Source organism: Strongylocentrotus purpuratus, unplaced genomic scaffold (assembly GCF_000002235.5).
Source record: "Strongylocentrotus purpuratus isolate Spur 01 unplaced genomic scaffold, Spur_5.0 spur5_scaffold_5, whole genome shotgun sequence".
NCBI lineage: Eukaryota > Metazoa > Echinodermata > Echinoidea > Camarodonta > Strongylocentrotidae > Strongylocentrotus > Strongylocentrotus purpuratus.
Genome location: NW_022145611.1, coordinates 24,793,418 through 24,813,335, shown reverse-complemented (window position 1 = coordinate 24,813,335; position 19,918 = coordinate 24,793,418). Strand labels below are relative to the sequence as shown.

At 39.6% G+C, this 19,918-nt stretch overlaps 1 protein-coding gene across 6 annotated transcripts in view; it reads left to right on the top strand.

The window, feature by feature from the left end:
- LOC577866 (baculoviral IAP repeat-containing protein 6) overlaps positions 1 to 19,918 on the top strand; it is a 55,250-nt gene that overhangs the window by 23,340 nt on the left and 11,992 nt on the right. For 2 of the 6 annotated variants that reach the window (XM_030998429.1, XM_030998428.1), the window contains exons 27-49: positions 44 to 219; positions 1,245 to 1,337; positions 3,317 to 3,355; positions 4,570 to 4,806; positions 5,318 to 5,501; positions 5,857 to 6,111; positions 6,559 to 7,508; positions 7,667 to 7,803; positions 8,030 to 8,922; positions 9,326 to 9,550; positions 10,028 to 10,225; positions 10,630 to 10,960; positions 12,107 to 12,369; positions 12,676 to 12,781; positions 13,283 to 13,501; positions 13,927 to 14,096; positions 14,645 to 14,913; positions 15,218 to 15,938; positions 16,247 to 16,405; positions 16,668 to 17,366; positions 17,496 to 17,845; positions 18,291 to 18,675; positions 19,525 to 19,754. In XM_030998429.1, the coding sequence (XP_030854289.1) occupies positions 44 to 219; positions 1,245 to 1,337; positions 3,317 to 3,355; positions 4,570 to 4,806; positions 5,318 to 5,501; positions 5,857 to 6,111; positions 6,559 to 7,508; positions 7,667 to 7,803; positions 8,030 to 8,922; positions 9,326 to 9,550; positions 10,028 to 10,225; positions 10,630 to 10,960; positions 12,107 to 12,369; positions 12,676 to 12,781; positions 13,283 to 13,501; positions 13,927 to 14,096; positions 14,645 to 14,913; positions 15,218 to 15,938; positions 16,247 to 16,405; positions 16,668 to 17,366; positions 17,496 to 17,845; positions 18,291 to 18,675; positions 19,525 to 19,754 (7,289 nt within the window). The remainder of the gene's footprint in view (positions 1 to 43; positions 220 to 1,244; positions 1,338 to 3,316; positions 3,356 to 4,569; positions 4,807 to 5,317; positions 5,502 to 5,856; positions 6,112 to 6,558; positions 7,509 to 7,666; positions 7,804 to 8,029; positions 8,923 to 9,325; positions 9,551 to 10,027; positions 10,226 to 10,629; positions 10,961 to 12,106; positions 12,370 to 12,675; positions 12,782 to 13,282; positions 13,502 to 13,926; positions 14,097 to 14,644; positions 14,914 to 15,217; positions 15,939 to 16,246; positions 16,406 to 16,667; positions 17,367 to 17,495; positions 17,846 to 18,290; positions 18,676 to 19,524; positions 19,755 to 19,918) is intronic. The other 4 variants (XM_030998430.1, XM_030998432.1, XM_030998431.1 and 1 more) reach the window with 4 other exon arrangements.

Below are 19,918 nucleotides of genomic sequence, written 5' to 3'. Positions count from 1 at the left end.
AGTCAGACCAGCTATTAAGCATCAAATGTGTCTTGTATGATAGGAGGAGGAGTCCAAGGCGGTGGTGGCAGTAACAGATGGGACTTCTTGACCAGTCAACTCCAGGCTCCAGGGAACAATTCCCAACGCTCCCACACCAGCGGGAGAGACGTGGTCAGGGGGGTCAAGAAACAAGTCCAGTCCCACAAGGACCTGCTCTACGACATCAAGGGAGGCAAGGTCAGTCCGTTAATTTAGACTCGAGTAAATGAGCTAGACACAAAGCAAAATGAGATGCGCTTGTCAGATGCTGCATTCTGCAGCTCCAAATTGTAGAATTATAGAAAGGGGTTTAGCAATCACATGCTACTTATGTAGGTATTTATGCTTTTCATTTGCAAAAGAGCTGTAATTGCAAGCACTGAAATTTGAGGCAATAAATCATTTTGCAAATTTGCTGTGAAAGAATAGTTTTAGAGAAAGGAGTTTAATTATTTGAACTGATTGCTGTGTCAAACTAATTTGTTGACCCTTTAATCACACGTTTTACTTTTTGATGAATATGAAACAACTATGTGTATGTGAGAACTAAAAGTGGCTTAAGTCTTTCAGAGAAAAGGGAGAATTTTTTTTCGGTCAATGTGGCAATTCAAAGACTGAGGTTCTATCAATGTATGACAACAGGGTTCCAATATACAGAAAAAAAAATATAACAAACGAATATTTGGTTGACGGTGGAAAATGGAATGCATGGAAAATTGTAATCAGCTATTTTACTTCTCCAAGCACCACTTCAAAGTCCATTTCTTTTATATATCTTATGCACAAATATGCTATGGTTCTATGATCTATCCAATGTCTTGAAGAATATGTTGTATCCATACTGCTTGGGTCATGTTATAGTATACATTCAGACTCACCATTTTCATATGATCACAAAAGGCTATGGCTTAGCTCTCCAAAACATGTATGTCCTCATTAGTGGGTGAATGAAATAAGTTGTAATTTTCAGAATTATACAGATAGACAGGAATGCAATCAACTCTTGATGGAGTTTACTGTCACTTCTAATTGTTCATGCTGTGAATTGCTCATTTCATTCCATGAGTCATTGTGTCATGGCATTTGCTTCCATGTTGTTTTCCATTCACTTGTTGTCATCGATTGCTAGAATTTGCTTTCTTTTTGTTTTCCCTGTATTCTTACGGGGACCATGAATATGTGGGACGCATTTTGCATCTTTTCCTCCCTTCTGCCCTTACCAGAAGTCAAGTCAGGCCAAATATGGAGAAGACTCGAAAGGCGATCCCATCTCAGATTTCCACTTGAAGAAGAAACTCTATCATCAGGTAGCCAAGGTAGTTTCATCAATGGGGGTTTACCTGGCATGATGGGGTTTTATAATGTCACTGTTTTTCAGCTTTGAATTGCCCTTGTGTTTTGTTCCCTCTGTTCTGTTGACTTGCTATTTAACTGTGTTACATGCTTTCTCATCATTGGCGCAATACATGCTTCATGAGTAAATTTTAAGGGATTCATAAATTGGTCATTCTTGCACTCTTCATGCATTTGATTGAACAGATGATCATGGGAATTTTTGTATTAGAATTGAAATATCTGAATTTTTCCATAAATTCAACCATTTTTGTCTCGCCTGCGTAGCAAAAAGCGAGACATAGGCGCCGCTTTTCCGGTGACGGCGGCGGCGACGGCGACGGCGACGGCGACGGCGTCAACATCAAAAACTTAACCTAAGGTTAAGTTTTTGAATTTTTGGTATAATTTTTAAAGTATAAGTTCTTAGTCAATGAAACTTTGACTATAGGGTTATCAAGTCTCCCCAATCATGTGAGTAGAATTTCAGGTCACTAAGTTAAGGTCAAAGGCCATGTAAGTTCAACAAACTTAGACTTTGTTGTGGCATCAACATTAAGATTTTCAAAATGCTTCTTCTTCGTTATTTTTCAACCGATTTTGATTCTGATTGTTTCATATGATAGGGCTAGGAGGGGATTTAAAATATCTACACAGAGTCGTGAAATTCATTATCTATGCTAATTTATGCAAATTTATTCGAAATCACAAAAAAGGCTTCTTCTCCTTCATTTCTCGACCGATTTTGATTTGGTTTGCTTTATATCGTAGAGCTAACTTTGGTACACTAAACTTGTACACAGAATTTTGAAATTGTTCTCCATTAATTAATTATGGTAATTTATGCAAATTTATTCAAAAAATAACAAAAATTGCTTCTTTTCCCTCATTTCTTGACCGATTTTGCCTTATCTGGTAGAGCTAAATTTGGAACAATAAACCTCTACACAGAATTGTGAGATTTTGCTCCATTGATTATTTATGGTACATGTACTTTATGCAAATGAAATGAAATTATGTCCCTTCCAGGGCATCAAATTTCTATTTTTTGACCAGTTCAAAAGTGTACCACATAAAATTTACGATATTTGTTGTTGTGAGATGCGGATGAGCGCTACGTCATTGACGTTCTGGTTTATCTTATTGAATTGCGTTATGCAGGCGAGACCGCCGAGAGCGTTTCCCTTGTTATGGATATATTACATGATGAATTGAAATTGAAACTTAATAGCATGTTCATTTAATTTAGACAAGAATTTTTTTGTTATTACAAAATCTCTTGTAGCTCTTGTTATTTGAAGATTTTTTTTGGGTTATATTCATCAACTATTTTTGCTGCATTCTCAACTCATGCATGATTATTTAATGTTTGATGTTTAGATTATGCTCAGGAGAGCAAATGGGAAAAGTCTTATTGTTTTTTTTCATTTTTTGTATAGGCTTTGAGTATAGTGAATAAACAGCTGTATTTATCAGCAATAAGAAGAAAAAGGATATTCAGTTGCTACAATCTTGTTCTATATAACCCCCACCTCCTGAAAAAAATTGCTTAGTAATTATTAGTGTGCATTTTCATTTCAACTTACTTTTTGTCAACATCTTTGTTGTCAACAATAACCATTTTCTTTACCTTTGCCTGACCAACTCTCTTATTTCAGTTCTTGAACTTTAGATTGTCTGTTTCTTAGTAGTGCTGTCACAAAATTATAGACAAGAACAGAATTTTGCCTAGCCTTGCACTTTCAAAGTAGAAATCAAACATATTGGGCCAATGAAGCAATATTCATTAAAACAGAGCACAAACAGTGCAAACTTAAAAAAAAAAAGAAAAAAAAAAGTGTTTCATTAAATTTGCAATCCTTAAGTTTGTTAAGGCTTATTTGGGTGAAAAATGTTCCAGGTTTCAATTCAGATTCGATCTTTAATTGAAAGACACACTTGTTTCAATATTACATCTTCCCAGAAGTACCATATAGGTGTAAAGATGCCTGTGAGTGCTTATGTAAGTTGAATGAAAATTCATTGTTAGTCCCAGTAGTTGAATTTTGCAGAGGTTTTGTCTGGGTTTAACCATCTTTAACATTCAAGTGCATTCTTAAGTAAAATAAATATATGCGTACTAAATCTTTCCCCAATATGAAATCAACCAAGGTTTGGTAAAAAAAAATCACCAAATCAAACTCAACCTTACCTACCAACTAACAAAAGCACTAATTCATGTTGTCTGTTAAATAGAATGCATTGCAAATTCAACATTTGTGCCGATACAGATTATTTCATCTGATGTACAAATAGCATTTCATGAAAACAAAACCAGCACATATATTTATGGCTTTAATTTCAGTGATTTTGATATGCTGTCATTTCGTTTTATGAGTACCAGTATCAATTTCTGACTCTGCTGATTTTTCAGTTTTTTTTCCTAAATGTAAAGCTGCTGCATCTCATTATTAAATGTTGCATTTGTCTTGTGATTGATTGTCTTGGGTTGTGTCAATGTCCATTTAAAAATGTCAACATGATAAACACTTTTTATTATTAGCTTTTTATTTTCACCATGTCTCATGTATTTGTTTGTTTTGGTAATGATAGAGTTTCTACTCAATAATGATATTCTTCTACAAGACAGCATAATTAAAACAATTTGGGGAATAAATTCACTGAAAAATTGAAAGGCTATTTTACATTTTGAGTACAAATCTGATTGTTTTTGAGATTATTGTGGTTTTCATGTATATTATATGTTATGTTATATGTGTAATTGGGCATATCAATGAGAAAGCAATGCAAGAAAACAAAATAAGCAATGATGATTAACCTTTCATTCATTCTGATACGTGCACCAATATTTTAGACTTGACATCTTTATCAAGATTTATTGTCTTGATGGGCTTTCACCCCCGTCTTGATATATATATATACACAGGCCTTAAATTTCAATATTTTTAGGGCAAGGCCACTTTTCAAAAGGGCACATTCCTATATTACAGCACAAATAGGAATAATTTGAAAGGGCACACAAAATCTCCAAGGCCAATGAGAGGGGCATTGAGGCCAATCAAAAGGGCATCCACGGCCATGGCCTTGGTGGCCTTGGATTAATTTAAGCCCTGTATACATCTTGATATTCTTCAGTCCCGCTGATTCAAATTTTTGTTGGTCATTTTGCTTTGCTTAAGTTACCACCAACTCTTTGTCTTCTATTGACCCGTGCAGGAAGTGAGGAATGTCTTGCGTGCCAGGATGGCTGCCCGCAGTGCCCGAGGTCAGAAGTCTGTGCAGGGAGGGTCAAGTCGCGGAGCCATGGATGGCAACTCAAGTGGCTCCAGTGACCTCTTCTCGACCATTCTGCTCACCAGGGACAAGTGTATTCCTGTTGTCCAGGGGCTAGTAAGACTTTTGCTGGCTATGGATTTCACCTGCCATGTGGACTTGTTCCTTGTCACTTGCAAGGTAGGAAATGAAGTACTGAAGAAAGAAAAAATCATGGGTGCATAAAACATTCAAATGATCTGAATCATAAAGTATAGTGAAAACAAAAAAATTAAGAGAAGAAAGTACACATGTATGCAAAATTAAATGTGTATCAGATTGAGTGTAGTGGAAAATTGTCTAAGAGATGATATATTCCAGAAATAAATAATTTGAAAGAGATCAAGTTTTATACTAGAACAAAACTTTTCATACATTTCATTCATATGATCCTTTTTTTTCTTCCTAAATTACAATATTATATGCTCCATCATGTTTATACCTGTATTTATGTTGTCTTGTGTTGTTTTTTAAAATAATCCCTAGACTGCAGTTGTATTTGTTGTCATGTTTCAAAGAAAGTGCCATTAATCTTTTTTTCTCCATGCCATGAATATTCAAATTAAGGGTGCATCTAATCCTCTAGTACAAGATAATCTTAGCCTTTGATTCTGACTGACCAAATTTGCATGTATTTCTACTTGCTGTACAGGTTCTGGCTAGAATAGCCAATGCAACCAGACCAGCCATCACACTACCTGAGATCATGAGTCAAGATCAGCTGATACAGCTGGTATCAAGGTTCTGCAGTAGTGAGTACTGCGCTGGTAACTCTGCCTGGGGAGGTCCTTGGCCCTCACATGCTATCACCTGCCTGCTCTTGGATATCCTGGAAGGTATAGGACAATTTCCTGCCAAATCTGAGTAGAGTAATGGTTTCAGACAAAGCTTCTTTTCAGAAATATTTTTGATTTTTCTAAAATTTGTGAAATGTTTCTGTTTTGATCTTAACAGTATGTCAGGAAAATTATGTTTAATTGTTATAAATTTTATTCCACTGTATTTTTCACAGAAAGCTAACCAATGGACAAGGAAATTTCTTCTAATCTGACATAACCATACATTAAAAACTCTATGAAATGGGTGCCTTGACATGCTTGAGTTCATGCAATTACAATTTTACTTAAATAGGGTGAAATGGGGAACAATTTTAGGAAACTGCTAGTTATAACTTGTTTTTCTTCCCTACAGGTGAGAGATTGTACCCCTATGTGGAGGAGCCTGCCGGTGCTTCAGGTGGAGCTTCCTATTCCCCTCCCATGGGAGCCACAGGTGCTGATCCAGACCTGATAGCAGACTCCCTGGCCAGTGGTGGGGCCGAGGCCGGTGCACCTGCTGATGCCGCGGAGGCTGAAGTCAACAATGCATCGGGAGGAGAGTATGATTCTGGTGGTAACGGAGGAGAAGGAGAGGAGAATGAAGCCCTGGAAGAACCTCTGATCATTGGTATGTTAAAACCATTTCACAGTTGTAGTCATGATAATATGCATTCATAGAGTCTATGGCTTGTTTAGTTTTGAGTAAGGAGAGGGTTAATTCACTCTTCTCATATTATACCATCCCATTATTCTTTAACATGAATATGAGAAGAAAGAAAAAGGAGTACAGAGCCTAAAATCGACATCAAAATAAAGGAAACTTGTGGAAACAATCCATATCTTCTTGCATTGTTTCAATTGAAGCATGATATTGATTAAACTTCAAGTTACGATAGGGTGCAAAATTGGTGAGAAACTCATTCTGAATTAGTACAGTCTGTGTACTACTGATACAGTTGGAAGAGTCTTCAAAAGGCGTTCTATAAATATAAGAATAATGGAGAAGACACAAATCCAAAACTTACCCCTTGACCACTTGTATATATTATGATTGTGTGTGCTTTTCTTTTTACAGATGAACTGAGTGGAGATCCAGACATTGTAGGAGAAGGAGGCAATGATCCCCTGGTAGACATGGATTTGCTCTTTGGTTCATGGAAGACCAGTGGAGGTCTCTTTGGTGAGAATGCTCCAAAGAAAGTAGCCCTGAAGAGTGGAGCTGGGAGCATGGTAGATCCTGTCAAGATCCCTACCTCAGCTCTTCTCGCTTACGCCAAGAAGAATAGGAAAGACAAACTGAAAATCCTAGTCAGAGGAGATGGAAGAGGAGAAAGTGCAGGATCAGCTTTCACCCCACGGATGTCAAGTGCAGTTGATGCAAGATTGGACCAAGACCTGGAGATGAGTGCAGAATGGTTTTTGAAGATGTCCAGCTTGATGGAGGCAGAAACCGTCAGTCAGACCTTCACTAGTCTTCCACCTCCACCTGCCTTTGCACCGGAAGAGAAACCAGACGTAGAACTCTTGGATATGGGGCAGACTGATGATGACCTGGCAGCAAGTAGAGCCATGAGTGGAAGCAGTAGCAGCATTCACCCTACAATGAGATCCTCCAGAGACCTTCTGGCAGCATGCTTCCACCAACTCTTTGCTGGACTTGAGGCAGGTCGCATCAGACTGCATTCCTTGCTCCAGCTGTGGCTTACAATCAATGAGGGAAGCATCAATGATACAGATGGAAACACCAGTCACTTTAACGATTCCAGAGTGCCAAGCTTTCCCCTGGACAAACCATCCATCAGTCACATGCTGGCCACTCTACGGAAAGAACACACTCTCAGTGTGTGGACTTGGTGTCTGGCTTTCAGAGTGCTGACAGTCCAGATCAACACCAGGGGTTCTACCAAGGATGCAGTGTCAGTAGCAAACTCAATGGTCAATGATCCAAACATGTTTCACTCTCTTGTCAAGTTCCTGTCTGGTGGATCATTCCAGGGTCGAAGGTCTGGACACCAAGACTTTCAGGTAAGATATGAGCTTTTTATTATTTCAATGACTATTTGTCTTAAATCTCAATCTGAAAAGACTGTTATTTTTTTTCTTTGTATGATGAATTTTATTGTTGTTACTTGTTAAGGATAAGTGGTTACTAAGACTTTTCTTGATGTATGTCTCACCTTTAGGTTGGGCCAACTGTGACTCTAGCCTTTCATCAACTGCTACTCAGATTACATCTGAGGGTGTTCTCTGGACCATCTGCAGGAGCAAAGGCACTCAAGAACCTACTGTTGAAGGTCGTGCAGACTCTAGTTCAACCAAGGTTTGAATTTGTTCCTTACCTTATATGTATTCTGTAGTACATGATATGGGGTTGCTTTAATTAAAGATACTTAGAAGTAATATGAACATATATGAGGCAAAATGATTTTGGTTGATAGTCCCAAATGATACCTATATTGTGTAATAATACTAATTTAAATACTGATTAAATTTTGTTTTATCAAGACATATGTTCTACTTATCCATCCCCCATCCTCCACTTACAGAGAGGCCATCAGTGCAGGAATAGGACCATTGGATGCCCAGATCACCTTCTTGGAGCTTATCTTGGAGCAGACCTTTAGCTCTACAGACCTGAATAGCATTGCAACAATGGTGGATAACATTACTCTACTGATCCATGAACATGTCATTGATGGAAGTGGAGTGACCCAGCTGGGCAGTGAGAATGGGGGCTCAGCCCGAGCCAACCTGGCTAATGTTCTGGCTGGGAAGCTCAAGGCGGGTGCATCGAGAGTGCTGCATAATGAAAACAGTAGAGAGGCTTTGATGTGTGGACTTCTGCAGCTTGTCAACGAGCTTCTGAAGATGTCGGTGTCACAAGATCCATTCGGTACTTCAGTTTGGTCACCTGTGGGAGGCAGGGGGTCCCTGCACAGTGGTGGCGTGGCATACCCAACCCCACCCACTTCTATGAGCGATGATGACAAGGAGAGGAATGGAGATGTGAGTGGTCTGTCTGCAGCAGCCAGCAGCGCTTTTGCCTCTTGGGCAGCAGCGCCTCCTCAGTCTCAACCTGCTGCTCCCCTGCGACTAGCAGACCTTGTCCTCACTAACAAGGAAACAGTGTCCAACTTGTTGTTTGCTCTAGGACATTCCAGCAGTATGGCCATGGCAGCCATGCTGAATCCAGGCTTCTTCTCACAGGGCAGTGAGCCCCTTCTGAGCGCTGAACCCTTATCAATAGGAGACCATATCTTCCAGATCCTGGCTACTCTTAACAAGGAAGCATCACATGTCAGGATTGTCCTTCAAGCAATCCTGTCCTATCTCAGCTGTGCCAATGGAAGAAGGGGAGAGATGCTTTCAGAACCTCTACTGTGGTACACACTGAGTGTCCTCAACAGTCCTACTGCAATGGATTCAATGCATGAAATTGGTGAGGCTTTTAGGGTATTGAACTTTTGGTTCTTAAAATCTCTGAAGAATACAAAGAAATTTGTTACTACTGGAAACAAATAAGAAAGTAAAGGTAATGATGAGTTGACATGGAGAATAAATACACTCATTTCAGATTTGTATATATTAAAATATAATACGATGTGAATGTATAATTTAATAAGGTTAGAATTGGAAAGACAATTACAGTTGCAAAGTGACCGAGTCACACTATGAGATATTGCAATGTTTGTGCAACTGTTGTAGTGATTAGAATTCTACTGGATACAAGGTTTGTGTATTTCCGGATGTTGAAGTTTAAGTTTGTGCCCCGTAATTTTGCAGCTGTGTATTATAAGAAAATTCCAAGTGGTTATGAAAATATTTTAAAATGTGTCTTTCAGGAGGAATTGAGATCATCTGTGCCAACCTGGTCAACAGCAGTCGAGCAAGCATCGATCCCAACCCTAGCATCATCTCCCCCATCATGCAACTTACCTGTCCCCCTAAGGCTCCATCATCCAACACAAGCAGCACAAGTAGCAGTACCAACACCGGTTTCACCAAGAGGGGATCCTCAACTGTTGATGAGGAGAATGTTGAAGGCTTCACAAACTTTGCTCCTTACGGTATGCTTTCCATTAAACCAGGACTTATCAATATGACCTTGCATATATTTCTTTGGCGCCATTGCACATTCAGACCATTTGAATTTTTTATGCACCCTTGTAAAATCATTCCTGTGCAGTTTTTGGTTCACTTAATTTGTGAATTGTTCTTTTGCATTCTTGCAATCGCTGGAACATTTAGTTGAAATTATCAAATATGTGTGAAAGTAATATTAGGGTTTAGATGAGGCTGCAAGTTATAGATAGTGCAATCAATTTTGAATTCCCTTCACAATTGGTGATATTGTTGAATTTTAGTTGCAATTTTCAGATAAAGTTATGGAGGAGTAGATGGTATAAATTACCAATGGATATAACATGAGTTTCTATTTTTTTAGAAGTAATGCAAGAAAACTGTTTTTCAAAGATCCCTGTTTTAGACTTCATCATGCTTCTAGAGTGTATGAATAGAATTTGATTTTGCTTGTCTTCTTACAGGTGTGATTAGTTGTAGCAACATGACAACTCGACCAGCAGAGTCCTTGCTGCTACCAACCCTCTCTAATCGACGTAGCAGGCAGTCTTGGGCCCATACCTTCTCCTCAGAGGAGACCTGGTGTGATCTTACCATCACTCTACCTTGTGCAGTAGTGCTAGAGGAGATCCATATTCTTCCCCATGTTACCAATCTTGCAAGTAAGTCTCAAGGATTTTTCTTGATGGTCTTTAAAAAGATCACGTATGAATTGAAATCTCTGTGGGTTATCAAAGTGCTTTGGAAACTGTGTTGTAGATTACTCATCATGAATTACAGCAGTATATTTCATGTAAAATCAGATTTCATCATCATTGACAAACCTATAGATCTGATTACTAAAGATATATGTCTATTGACTATGTCATTTCTATTTTAAATTTTAAATTTCAGTAAGATTGAAGAGAAAAATGTTACTCTCTTAACCTGTGATCAGTATAGCTGTGAACATTCAAATAGCATTAAGTAGAATGTCAATTTTTGTTTAAATGATTTATGTAATTGTATAAAGGTTCAGTCAAATCAATATTATTATTTTGAAACTTATCTCTTCTTACATCTGCAGCATGTCCCTCTGCAGTGTCAGTAGAGATTAGCCCCAACGGCTCCAGCACCATCCCTGTATGTCCACCCCTTGCGACTAGTGGCCTTACCTCCATCAAGCTCAAGATGCCTCGTCCCATGGTCACCTCATCAGTATGTCTGCAGCTGAGGCGACCCAGGGAGTCCACCCTGATGGCACTGACACGGATACGACTGCTTGGGACTACAGTGTTGGGAGGTGGTCAAACTGGTGGCAGCGGTGGGATCAACTTCTCTCATCCTTTGAGTGGACTGCCTCTAATACCACCCACAAACCCACACCATGTGGCTGAAGATGAAGCAGTCAGAGGAAGGTGAGTTCTTGTCTTTGTAAATTCCTTGAAGCTAATTGCCTCTGCTTTATATTGTTTTCTTACTGTCTTGAGAGTCTTTTATGTTGGAAAAAGTCTGAAATGAGACAAGAAATCAGACTATTTTTATGATTAAAGGTAAAGACCAGTTATGGTCATGCGATTGCATTGTGAAAGAAACGTTGGGGAATCGATCAGAAAAGGTTGATCATCTAGCATCTAGCATCTGCAAGGTTCTGGAATCATCAAAATGATAAGAAATTTGGCCCATTCTTCGTAAAGTTACAAGCACTATACACAGAAAGATGTATATGGGACTACCCTATATCTCTCACAGACCATGAGAGAAACAAATTTACCAAATATATGAATTAGTAGGCGGTTTCCCGGCAAATTTTTTATCATCATGTATTAGTCAAAACATATTCTTTCACATGATTGGTAATGAGAGCTTCCATTTCATTTTTTGAAATTGGGGTGTTTCCAAAACTGGTCTTTACCTTTAATTGTTATTGTATGTGTATAGTTTGACTCTATCAAAATTAACACGAAGTATGATCTCCAAATTATAATGTTTATTTCAATCATGCAGAAGGGTACCGTAATTAACGTTGTATAAACCGCCCTCGTGTATTAACCGCACCCCTCTTTTTCGCCCTTCAAAAAAAAACAGTAGAGGACCTAGGACAGAACCTTGTGGTACGCTGTGTAATAGAAGAAAAATTGGAGGAATTATTTTTATCAACTACATATTGAAATCTATCAGAAAGATTACTTTCAAACCAAGATGACAGACAAATTTGAGTGTTGTTCTAGTTTCCAAGTGGTGAGTCAACACACCGATTACTGAGCTGGGAGACATTGCCAGGCATAGCGCCAGGTGGAGGGGCATAAATTGAAACTTATAAACCACACCCCCGACTTTGAATTTTTTTCGGCGGCAAAAAGGTGCGGTTAATACACCGTTAATTACAGTATATTTTACAGAATGTGTAAAAATATACCCTCTGTATGTTAATGTATGAAGTTATTCAATAGATTTGGATGTTAATATGCCTTAGAGAATATTTCATCATCTTTACATCCTTACATACTTGTACCATCTGATTTCCTAACTCATTAAAACAACCCTGTATTTTTCCCTAAAAGCACACGTTGGCTGAGACTCCTGCACCACTGCCTAGCTGGAACATTCCTGAGCAGCACAGTATCAAGCATTGCCCAGACGGCATCCCAGACTCCTGGCCTTCTAACTACCTGTATGGCCCTACTGGCCTCTCCTCACTGCAGGCCCAATAGGAGGGACATTGAGTCCCTACTCCTGCAGCTCAGTAGGTCCAGGACTGAAGTAGGACTGGCCCTTGTGGACATGTTCCTTCGTAACAACTACTGCTTTGGTCATGGTGAACATGGTGAGAACATCTATCCATCATATGGTTTGATTTTTCTGAAATGCGATTTGTCAAGTATAACCTCTAAAATTTTACTTGTTTGATTAATTTCTGTCCACTTTCATTGTTTATTTGTAATTTGAAAGCCATTTGAGACACTGAATACTACTATTCTAAAAATTTCATGCAAAAAAATTCAACTATTTTCTGTAAAAGTTTAATTAGTGGTTAACAATTGATATTGAAAAAACGGGTCATTACATGTTTGTTAAATGTACCGGAAGCTGATACATTGATGGATACAAAATATCTCATGCTATTTTTCAGATTCTGGATTGGGTCTTCTAGGACGTCCATTTAGTCTCGCTTCAGATTCCAGTGTAGATATCATTTACCAGCTAGGCACAGGCTCAGATGCAGGCACCAGAGAAAGGTTAGTATCACCTTATCATGTAATCCTTGAGTTCCCACAGCAAGGATTGGTATAAGATGTCATCAATATGGTATAGTTGCTTAAAATTGAATTTCATTGCTTTTTGTTGTCATGTTCATGAGACTTAATCTGAAGTGTTGGGAGTCATCTCACATGTACATGTACATGTATGTAATATAAATCTATAAAGCGTAGAAACTATGGAAATATTTTCTACTGCACTGCAAGAGCTCCTGATGTGCTTGAAATTACTTTGGGTGTAATAATCTAAAGAAAAAAAAGAAAGATTTTTTCATTATAATTTGTTAAAATTGAATTAGTTCCTTAAAATGTATTAACTGTAGAACCAGTGATCCCTTTGATGATGTCCTCTTCATAGGATGTTGTCTTTGTGATTTATTATGATTAAAAAAATGAAAGGAGGATAATTTTATATGATTCAGGATCTTTGTGTAATCTGGAAGTTTCTAAATTCCAAGTTCTATTTTTTGTTCTCAACAGATTACAGACTCTTCTGGACTGGTTAGGAGACACAGCTCGAGTAGCCCTGCACATGCATAGCAGCTACCACCGAACACCCCGTACCTTCTCTCCTGTTGAGTCGGGTCTTCTGCATCCTGCACCCATCCATGTTCACTGTGTGGCTGCAGTCCTTTGGGCAACCCATTCTCAAAACACCATGCAACATATGGTGAACATGATCCCAACAGAATTGTTCAGGTATGATGCCGTAGTTGGGATTGTTTCAATGTCTTTTGACCGAGGATGTACTATGAGCAACAGATACAGTCTAGATCCATTCGGCCATCTGTTTGAATTCATTTATTAAATCTTTATACATAGTATATGCTCTTTCAAAATGTTCAATGAAATAGAATACAATAAATGTTCATAATACAGAAATAGTTAACTTGAAGTTTGTTTCTCCTTTTCATTGTTGCTGCACAGAACACTTTGGAGCAAATTTGCTGTAAGATCCCACCCCCCCCCCAAAAAAAAGTGCTACTTCTCACATTTTTCATATATGCTATTGCAGTGCTTCAAATCCTTGAATAGAAACATTGAAATATTTTAGGTTATTTCTAATTGATAGTTTGTAAGAACAGTCTTGAATAATTAATTGAATACATTATCTTTTTGTCCAGTTCCATCTATGAATGGTCTACTGTGCTGCCAGTCAACTCAGCCCTGAAGAGAGCAGCAGACTTTGTCTTGTGTTCAATGTGTATGATTCAACCAGCTCACTTTGACTCCTTGCTTCAATGGATGGGGGTTATGGTTGGAGGACCGGTGGAGTTACAAGCCTCTATCACAGGTGAGTACACAAATTCAAAAATCTTAACCCCCTTTTGTGATGTAAGCATCAAATTTTCACCCCCAAAAGGAAATGATAAACTTATTTTATTTGGACTTCCGATATCTATTTCTATCTTCAAGAAACAGAAGCAGTTAGATATCCCTGTAATTTCTTTTACAAATTTGTTTCAATGCAATTTATCTTATGCCTATTTAAAAACGAAGTAAAACTGTAGAACTACATACTTTGACTCATTAAAGTTACATTTCAAGTGATTATTGTAATTTGTATTGAGGCAGAAGGGTAGAGGGAAACTACTCTTTTTGTATAGAATGGACTTGTAAAATTTTGAGAAACCAGGTGCATTGCCAAGCCTGTTATATTTACCACAATTTACACTTATTTGAATTTACATACATAAAGATTTCAAATGATGAAAGAGATTGATGTGTGAAAAGACATTTTGCTGCATATTGCTTGTGTTTTAATAATTTTGTTTCTAAATGAAGATACATTTATTTGAATAAACTGTTAAATAGTTTATCCCTGTCCTTTCAATATCACAGATGACAGCAAAGAAGATGAGCTGAACATCTCACTGACAGACGACTCCAAGGGCGCTAACCTACAGCACCAACAACACCAGCCACAATCTACTCCTCACCTTCCTTCAAGTCAACCAATCACAAGACAAGAGTTTAGTCATGTGATCATCGATGAGGCTCATCTCTCACTACTAGCCCTGGCTTGTCAGTCTGATGTGGCAACCAAGAGACTCCTGGATTCTCAGTTCCTGGTTCTCCTGGCAGAAGCTCTAGCAGAATTCTGCACACAGGTACATGATTTGCTCTCTTAATGTTTCTTCTTTACACTGATATGATGTGTTACTGTTTGTTGCCTCGGATGTTAAATTTTCCCAAGGATTAAAATGTACAAGATGCATTAGGACTAGGTGAACTAGTTTGTAATTCCCAAAGCAAAAACAGAAACGTGGAATTGTAGGGGTTGTTCTTTCATGCCCAATTAAAAATGATTTTTGTTGTTGTTGACCTTTTAGCATGTAACATTAAAAATGTTTATAGTGCAAATTTTATGCTTTGTAATGCAAGTACCTCATATCTTATCATGATTTTACTTAGGAGCTGATCCGAACAGAGTCATTGAATGGTTTCAGTGATCCCTTGACTGATGCATCCAAACTCAAGGCATCAGGATCCCGTGTTCAGTCACCTCGCTCACCAAGAAGTTCAGCCAGGAGGGGCAGCACTGAATCTCTCCCATCGGATGCTACAGTTGTCCTTACAGCTGACCTGGTAGCCCCTGTCCTCAACTTCTTCAAAGATCTATCAGCACAAATTGAGATCAAGAACTGGCTGGCATCACCAGAGGGTGTGGTCTTCTGGGCACCCCTACTGGCCCTCCTCTGCACCAGTAACACAGTCACTCTGCTCAGCTCAATGCCAAACTTTAATGGAGCACCTCGCCGCTCGCATCTCCTGAGTGCGTCACAACGGGCAGCCCTGGAGAACGCCAGCATCGCATTCTTCTCTCGTTGCACCCTGTGTCATCCCAGCAACCAGAAACTCCTGGCACAGGTCATCTGTGATGTGATCTGCACCCAAGATCTTCAGACCGGTTCACCGTTTGTCATATCAGGATTCATGCGTCGACTGATCCTTCAGCTCATGCTTGAAGATGAGAGTCTGGCTGTAGCAGTCAGCTCAGTCTGCCAGCTGATCAAAGGGCCACAGTCCTGGACTGGACGCATTGTGCACCCCAGCTATGGGCTTGGGCACAAGAACATGTTAGTGGAGACCAAGCTTACATCCACCTGTGCTCAGCTCATAACATACCTAACAGGTTAGGATAAAGATCTTTGCTTGCTTGTACTACTGGGCAATCATTCATGCAGTAACAAAAATAAGTTATAGATATTGTTAAAGCTAATGTGGTGTTTATATTTAAGAAGCTGAGGGTTTTTTTTCCTGAGAGTCTTTATCTCAAAAGATTTTGTGTTTGTGTGTGTTAATGATGAATAAGATTCCAGTATAAGTAAGTTTCATGCACCAACTGTTACGATTGTTTATAGCCTCAGAGATATTTTAGATACAAGTAAAACTTTTAGTTGCATTGAAAGTTTCTTTTTTTCTGGCATTTTTTTTGTATAGATACCCTTGGTCTCAAGAACCTACCAGGAGACAAGAAGCCCAAGCCCAGCAGTGACTCAAGCAAGACTGACAAACAATCCTTTGTAATGGTCAACCTTTCTCCTGATAAATTGGATGTAACTGAAACAGAGGTCAATGGGAATATTGGCAACTCTATAGGTAAGCACAAGAACACTTATAGATTGCTTGAAGTATGTCTTTATAACACTCCACCATATTAACAAAAGCACAACAATATTACTATGTAACTATGTCTAAAAAGAACTGCAGGATTAAGAAAGAGAGAGCGTTGAATTGGAGGGAATACTCCTTGTTCAAAGACAAGTTTATTGGCCTTGATTTAGAATGGACCTTAGACATGGTATTAATTTTTTGCTATGCATGTGTATAATTATGTATCAACATTGTTCTTGTATCACAGATGCTAAACCCAAAACCAGTTCAGTAGCGAGTGCAGAACCCCAAGCAGGCAGCGCAACAAAGCTGCCTACCTCAGCCACCCCATCTTCATCTCAGATCCCCATTTTTGGTGGTATCTTTTCTACGGTGCCTCAATCCACTTCTGCTGCTGCTGCTTCTGCTGGAGCTTCCACATCAGGAGGAGCAACAGGGGGAGCTACAGGTGGAGCTACAGGTGGAGCTACAGGTGGAGCTACAGGTGGAGCGACAGGTGGAGCTGCAGGTGGAGCTTCAGCCACAGCAGGAGCATCAGCCTCTACCGCCGCCTCCGCCTCCACCTCTACCAAGCAGCCAGACAAGTTCCTTCTCTACCCTGGAGCTACCAACTTCCCTACATCCATGGTGCCAACCCTTCCCCCAGAGCTCCTGCCCAAGTCCATGGATCGCTGGGCTCCTTTCTTTAACACCTTCTCCAACCCTGCAACCTCCATGGCAGGAGCTGGGACCTCCTCCTTTAACATGCCTGGACTGGTCATTTCTCACGAGCGCCTTGGTAGCCAGAACTTCCCAGGCCGCATGACAATCGGACAGGCAATCAACATGCTGCAGAGACGTGGTCTGCCTGAAGGAAGCCCCACACTGGAGTTGAACATCAGGATGAGCTCTTCATTATTAGGGGCATCAAAGACTGATAGCTCTAAAACACAGGAAGCACAAGAAGGTATGTTGCATTCTTCTTTTAACCTCAAGACAAATATTGTGTACAGACCCTTTAAGATTATGATGTCGATGCAAGTCATGTTTGGAATCATTATTACAGTTATCTTCACTTATTTATACCCATCTTCAGGTCGCAATGAGGCAAGTACCTCTGCCAACTCCCTTGACTCTGATCAGCACATCCCAGAGGAGGTACTACTGGACACCCCTCCAATCTCATCTTTCCTGGAGGTGTTTGCCCGTCTTGGTGGCCTGGCCCTCATAGCTGAACATCTCCCCCAGCTATACCAGGATGCTCCCCTCGCTACACAGCAGCAGCATCAGGCTAAGAATGGGGCGCATGCCACCAATGCTGGTGGAAGCTCGGTAGATAAGATGACAGCGAGTGGAGGAGGGCCTTCTGCAGCGATGCACTCCAGCTGGTGGAAGTACAGCTCAGATCTTGGTCTGAAGGATCTAGGAGAGTTTGAGGACTATGAGGTAAGGATTCAGGAGAGATTATGCATTCAATGTTGGACTCTGCCAAGAACCAGTAGGATGTTATTTCAGATTAAATTAATTGAACGGATAATCCTTTTGTGAATCTGAGCAGAGTGTATCAAAATTTAACACCTTAAATTAGATATTTTAACTATAATTTCTCCATTCTGCATTATGTTGGTATAAACCTTACATTCTTCAGAATTGTATCAAAATATGGATACAATGGAAAAATAAACCATTGAGTAGAAACAACTTTGGAAGGTTTTTTTGAAAGCTGATTTAAGCCTTACAAAAAGTTATGAAAAATGAATAGTTTGTCATGTAGGTATGCAATCAATGGCATAGAATTCTATGGAATTTACAGGTACAGTGCACCTGTAAAATCTAAGAGTTATACATTAAAAAAAGTAACAACAATTCAAAATTATTCCCCCCCCCCCAGGTCCTCATGGAAGGACCTCACAGCACCACTATCACATCTGTTGGTGGCAGCACCCTTACCACTACCTCCAATGTACCTTCCTATGGATTGGGAAGCACCGCTGCCCATCTTCAAGCCACCTCCTTCTCCAACATCGGTCCCCTACATACCATACCCATGACAGCAGCCTCCTCCTCGTCCTCCTCCTCCTCGTCCTGCCCTCCCCAGGGCTCGGCTGCAGGCCAGACCATGGGTAGCTGCACGGCTGCAATCCCTCCTCACTCACTTGCAGCGTTTGGGCTGTTCCTGAGGCTGCCTGGGTATGCAGAGGTGCTACTGAAGGAGCAGAAGAAGGCACAGTTCTTGCTGAGATTGATGCTGGGAGTCACTGATGATGGGGATGGAGGTAGGCTTTTGATCATTTTTTGTTGAACATTTGAAGCAGGAGGTAGTTCATACATGTATGTTGTTTAGGAACTGGGGGAGAAAATACTCCACTCATTGTTTGTATTCTTTATTCTGTAGTCTTTTACTGCCCACAGCAAACCATGTACTATGAAAACAAATTTTTAAGTGGAAGCCATGTTTTAAACTAGGTATTTTCATTTTTACTAACTAATGTTGAGTTGCATCATACCATAAGAAATATGTTCTCTTGTAGCCACTGGAATGCTCTATAGATAATTGTACTTGAAAATCACTGCTGCCACACCAGTTAAAGGTAATACAAAGTTTTGGGAAATTTCGAAAATTGGGTGGATAGTAATTCTTTACAATTTTGATATATTTGGATGCCCCTGTGGATGTATTAAGGGCACAACAAAACTTAGCCCCTAAAACAATTCTGCTTTTGAGAAAAATTGAATATAAACATTTACCGGTGCTCCCGGTTAATGTTGATAAATTTCAAATAGCGCCTACGGCCGTACAATGGTAGCCGCGACCATGAAAATCACAGAATATGTAGTTGTGATATATAATTTCCAAACGGGAATAGCAAATCGGTCGATTTAAGTCAAGAAACATTGTTTGATAGCTTAATTAATATCTTGACCTTGAGAGGGAGCCATACAACATGAAGAGCTTATTATTGACAATTTCATAACTTTAGACTCGATTTCAACCGCGACAACGATCACTGAATATTTTAGGATCACATTATGCTTCCAATATGTTCATTTGAACCAAATCCATGACCCCATACCAAAACTTTGTATTACCTTTAACACTGAATAATCACATTTTCAAACTACAGGTCAGATTCTGTCATCTCCTCTGGCGACGTCCCTCCCAACTCTTCCCTTCACTGTACTGGTCACTCTCTTTGACTCCACACCACTGACCACTGATGATGGGGTATTGCTAAGACGTATGACCCTGGAGATTGGAGCCATTCATCTTGTACTCGCCTGTCTCTCTGTTCTTAGTCACCATGGTCCTAGGGGAGCTTCACAACCTGCAACAGCAGAGGGTGGTGGTCCATCAGTAAGTTATTATAAACAAATGATCACGTGTGAACTGTTAGTATTGGATGTTCAATGAACCCTAGAGATATGGACAATTCATTCAAGTGTTGACCTGTGTCTCAGTAATCAGTCATCATGGTCTTACATGATCTTCTAAATCTCCTTCAAGAGAGGGAGGTGCAT